Here is a 5,583-nt window from a genome sequence, read left to right as displayed (position 1 = left end):
ATTAAGAGAGATTAGGGATTAAATCTCTGTGAAAGAAGGACGAAAAGAAAAAGGGAATGGGGGGAGGACACGCCATACTGAAACTTTACACACGATGCATATCTTTATATATTTATATAGATTGTATTTAGTATTTCTTGGATATGGATAATTTTATGGATAGTTCAGATGACGTATAGCACGAGCTGCTGGGGGCTTTGTTTATTATGTGGAAGAAAAGCTTGAGTTGGAGCATGGTGTAGTCATTTTAACAAAACAGCACAAAAGCTGATGCTATCTTAATTTACCTTGATTTATATTAGTTTGACATGTTAAGAGTTTGTCGAGGTCAACTGAATATCTATTTTAAATATTAAAATAAAAATATATTTGTATTTTTTTTTAATCATCGCTAGGAACCCAGTGTGTCCCAGCCCGTGGGTTCAGGGGGGAGGTTTACGGTGTGGCTGAACTCTGGGGCTGTCATGTGCGGTTGTTTTGTTGGAGTAAGTTGGCAGCACTCGCTAGCCTGTTAGCTAGCCTGTTAGCTAGCCTGTTAGCTTGAGTAGAGCTCGTCTCAGTGCCCTTAGTTTAGAAGTTAGAAAACACACTAAATGGATCCAGGAGCCGATATAATTACGTTTAAGAAACTGTGTGCCTGCTGACAGGCTACGCTAGCTCCTTATCATACATACTGTCGCCAACGTTAGCTGCCTGGCTAACCTGACAAGCTAAACTAAGCTAAGATAGCTAGTGCTAGCTATAAGTACCTGACAGCCAGCTTGTGTTTTCCTAATAAGACATTCATCGTATTGCAGATTACTTGAGAGTAATGCTAGTCTGTACGGCTATTGTGATTGTGATGGTTGGTACATGTGCTCGTAGTGTTATTTAGTTAGCTAGTTAGAAGAATACAGACAGTATTAGTTAGGTTAATAACTGTGGATGTTCTTCTTTCCGTAGTGTTTTAGTACAGTTTTAAGGTATTTTAATTAAAAAATGGTGACTTTTGGTAGTAAGATTTGGTGTCGTGCGGAGAAGTTATGTCGCCACATGCCCATCGTGCTGAACACGGTGCTGGTCTTCTCCATCACGGCCGAGGTCAGCTATCTGGTTCTGGTCGAGGCCCCTCTTGAGCAAGCGCTGAAAAAGTCCGAGTGGTCGTCCACTTGGAAGACCCTGCATCTCCTCGCTCAGTACTTCATGCTGGGGAACATAACCTGGAACGCCTGGTTGTTTCTTAAGACTAGCCCAAGTATTCGTGGGGTGTTTCTTGGCGGTGATATTGTGGGTCAGGGATGGAGGTAATTCATTCATTACAACAGCATTAAGTGCAATACTGACACTACACACTCACAAACATACACACACACACACTGTGGCATGCTAACGTTTGGGCACCCCTGATCGAGATATCTAATAGTGTAAATAGGAAATACTTTTTTTAAAAGGCATAAAGGTGGAGGCAACATAACAAGAATGCCTGAGGTTTGGGTGTCCTACATGTATGTCAGCTGTCAGCGTAGCCAGCTAAGAGTCTTTCACGTCCCTGTAAAAGGCTTATAGTCTCATATACACACACACTTACTCTTATTTAAGGGAAGGGTATTTGACTTTTTTCATGTTTTACAGACAAAAGCATCCGTCCTCCTAAGCTAAAAAGCTGAGATACTGTAATTAAGAGCATGAAGCCAAAGCCAGAATTTCACTCTGATGCACAATATTGTTCTAATGTAACATGATCTAACATGTTGAATGATGCTCCAAAGATTTCCGTTTTCTCTCTGCCTGATAGGTACTGTTATACTTGTGAGACACACACCCCCCCACGGTGCTCGCATTGCTACGACTGCAATGTGTGTGTTCTGCGACGAGACCACCACTGTGTCTTTTTTGGCCAGTGCGTGGGTTTTCAGAACTACCGGTTCTTTCTGAGCTGCCTGCTCTTCATGTGGTCCGGTCTGCTGTATGCTGTGGTCATGAACGCTGAGGTCTTCATCGTCATCCTGAAGGAAGGTGTCACTTTTCACAGTGTCATGCTTCTCATGGTTCCTTGGATTATGCTAGTCACTGGTAAGTGTGTGTGTGTGTGTAGCTGACAACTCACCCAGTACAGGAGTTAAAGTACCCTGGTGTAATTTGTGTAAAGCATAATACTTATTAAAAAGTAGAAAAACAGTAGGAACACCACATGAGTTGTAAATAATGACATAAGTCATACCTGAAAATCATGACCAGCCCTGGTTTGTAATAAACTCAGCCTATTATATCATCCCCACATAGGACACAGGAGCACCTTGTAGTTCTATAATTCCAGACTGTAGTCTATCTGTTTCTCTGCATACTTTATTATCCTTCTTTTACCCTGTTCTTCAGTGGTCAGGACCACCACAAGTAGTATTTGGGTGGTGGGTCATTCTTAACACTGCAGTGACACTGACATGTTGGTGATTGGAGTGTGTTGCGCTGGTACGAGTAGATCTGGAGTAGATCTGGTGCTGCTGGAGTTTTTTTTTTTAACATTGTGTCTAGTCGGTGCACTTTGTATATGTAAAGGCAGAGACAGAAGCTCATCAGTTGCTGCACAGTTTGTGTTGGCCATTTTCTAGTCCTTTATCGGTGTTCACAGGACGCTGTTGGCTGGGTATTTCTGGTTGGTGGACTGTCCTCAGTGCAGAAGAACCAAATAAAATCTTCAGCAGCACTGAACAGCACGACTGTGTCTGATTCAGTTGTACCGGCACAACACGCACTAACGCAACACCTCCACGTCAGTGTGTTTGTAGTGCTGAGAATGACCCACCACCCAAAGAAGACCTGCTCTGTGGTGGCTCTGTGGGGTCCTGACCATTGAAGAACAGGATGAAATGAAGCTTACAGTATTATTAAGAAACAGATGAATAATCACAAAGTGCTTCTATATGGTTTGTGGAGATGATTATATAATGGGATTCACATATGACCGTGTAGAAGTTTAGCATAGCTAAAGAGGTAGACAAGGCATGAACATCACAATAACTCACTATTATAGTATTCATTTTCTTCTGTTTTGGTCTTGTAATTTTGAGATCACAAATTAAATCCCCAGTAATCTTGTAGTTTGCCAAGCTCAAAATCGCTGATTTGCTGATGGTTAATGTGAACAGTATCTGTATCTGCTTGACTTTGTGCATTACACACATGATTGGCTGATTAGATAATTGAGTCAATGAGTCAGTGTATTGCTTCTCCGAAAAATACTTTGCTTTGGGAGTGTATTATGAAATTATTTATGTATGGAAGCTACAAGTATACTCACATTGTTGTCACAGTCATGACTGTAACGTGTTGTTGGTCTGAGGAGTACAAATGCAGAAAATACCGCAGTGCATTACAAGCCTTACAGTAGTGTTAATTTACAAATCCAAGAATAGGCAGAACTGAAGTCAGTGTGGGAGTGAAGAGCTCTGATGGCTAAGAGAAAGAAACTGATTTGGGCTGCTTTGGTAATAAAGGGATCCGATGGTGCTCTAACCTTTTCAACCATTTTTTCCATTGATGACAGGTCAGGTGACCGCACAGGCGTTTGCCTTCGCTTTCATCGCAGACACCTGTGTGATCGGCTTCTTGCTGGTCTCTGCCTTCCTCTTTTTCCACGTGGGGTTGATGGTGAGAGGGCAAACTACGAGGGAGTGGTACTCCTCCCGCCAGCCCTACAGCCTCGGCATGCTCGCCAACATCCGGGAGTGTCTGGGTGAACACTGGTTCATCTGCTGGATCTGTCCTCTAATCCCCTCTGCGCTGCCTGGAGACGGTATAAACTTTAAAGTCACAGGCTCCCTGGAGCCCGTGCGGTGATGCCTGCATGTAACCAAATGTTTTCCTGTGGTAATTCGAAGCCGGCGCAACTGTAATGTATCCAGATGAGAGTGAAATGATCTAATTTGAAGCACTGATTTAGCTGAAGGAGCACTGATGGAGCATTTACCAGCTTCCTTGGAACATTTTCCAGTTGTCTTTACCTCTTGGGTATCAGCCAGCAATTGTACTTGTATTTCAGTTCAGGTTTCAGTTATATTTCCTCATTATTGTAGACAAAAAGGGAAAGATTGAATTATCGGTCATGAATGATTTTGACGGGATTGCCTTGATTTGTAATGTACTGTATGTAACGTGGTGCAGTTATTCCATTTATTCCAGTCATATTATTCCAGTATACTGTAATTGACTCTGTTAAGCCAAGTGGGGTTTGGTTTGGGCTTGGGCTTTATTTTTTTTAGTCCTTTGTTTACTTTTTTATATTTCAAGCAGTCATTTACAGTCTTATGCCAAAGGTTGGGCACCCTGCTCATTTTACATGTGTTATTGATCTTTTAGGGGTAAATGCAGTCATATCTATGGTAATGCACCACACATCTGCACGTTCTAAAGCATCGTTACTGGTCACTTTTACTGCATTAATATAACAATTTGCATTAAGAAAAACAAAAAAGTCCAATATGCAGAAGTAGTGGACATTGATGTTCTCTTTCATCAATATGTTTATTCAGGAAATAAGAAGGAATTGGGTCTAGAATGTGCAGGGGATGTTTAGGAAGGATTTTTTACACTTATTTTTGCTTAAGAAATCAACAGAATGCATCTTCTGACAAGGGGCCCCCAACCTTTTGCATGAGACAGTTTGTGCCAAATTACTATATGCGAATAATTAAAAGCAGAATGCCAAGGTGCAGCTGTTACTGTTCATTTAATAAAAATGGTTTATTTAACATTAAAGCCTCTGTCCAGGTGTAATTCCCGATGAAAAGAAGTGAGTCCCACGTGTCTCTTAATGTAGGAGCGGTTAGACTTCACCCAGCTTTATTGGTCTTATGACAAAGTATAGTTACAAGTTACATTGTTGTCATGCCGTCTTATTTTTCGGCATTATTCATTCACAGCATCAGTTCTGTACAAATGTCCACTATTCATGTCCTTACATATCCAGTTCAAATGACCACTAAAGTACTAGGTTATTCATTTTCCAGCAACAACTACATATAATATCAGATATGTCACAATTTAGTGTTTTCACTCCCTATCTTCATCTTTTTTTAAACGTCTCCACAGTTAGGAATAGAGGTTTGAGCATTTTCTGCTTCTCGCCTTCCAAGTATTCCCAAACACATTAAATGATACTGAAGTCTGGACTTTGGGCTGGAAAGTCCCTTGTTCTGTGAACACCAGTATCTTTAGCAGATGATACCAACAGCACTGAATCATCTTCTTCTGTTCTGGAGGAATGGACCGTGGATATTGCTTTTCTCCTTTTTTTTTTATTCAATAATCTCAATTTAAAGTATGATTTAAATAAATGCATTAAATGTGGTGTGTGCAAAAGTATAGATTACAGTTTTGGAATCATGTGGTTCAGGTTTGTTTCCGGAAGTGGATTTATTTTTACTTTTTTGCACCTAGAAAATCAACAAAATGAGTCATTTCAGAAAGGGCGATAAGATTATATGTAAATGATCTTCGTTCTGATTGGCTGCCCACTATTGCGCGTCAAAAAACAGTCCGAGCTGAAACACATTTTCTAACCAATAACGGTCGCGGATGGAGGATCTCTAAACCACTCATTCATTT

At 40.9% G+C, this 5,583-nt stretch overlaps 1 protein-coding gene across 1 annotated transcript; it reads left to right on the top strand.

The window, feature by feature from the left end:
- The first annotated feature begins 455 nt into the window (after positions 1 to 455).
- Positions 456 to 4,734, top strand: zdhhc24 (zDHHC palmitoyltransferase 24). The gene is made up of 3 exons (XM_072663458.1): positions 456 to 1,283; positions 1,775 to 2,052; positions 3,524 to 4,734. Exons 1-3 carry the CDS (start codon positions 979 to 981, stop codon positions 3,814 to 3,816), a joined length of 876 nt encoding a protein of 291 aa, XP_072519559.1. The 5' UTR covers positions 456 to 978; the 3' UTR covers positions 3,817 to 4,734.
- Positions 4,735 to 5,583: the final 849 nt, after the last annotated feature.

This window comes from Salminus brasiliensis, chromosome 19 (assembly GCF_030463535.1).
Source record: "Salminus brasiliensis chromosome 19, fSalBra1.hap2, whole genome shotgun sequence".
Classification (NCBI taxonomy): Eukaryota; Metazoa; Chordata; class Actinopteri; order Characiformes; family Bryconidae; genus Salminus; species Salminus brasiliensis.
Note: the sequence above shows the minus strand (reverse complement) of the source record. Positions and strands in the feature narration are given on the sequence as shown.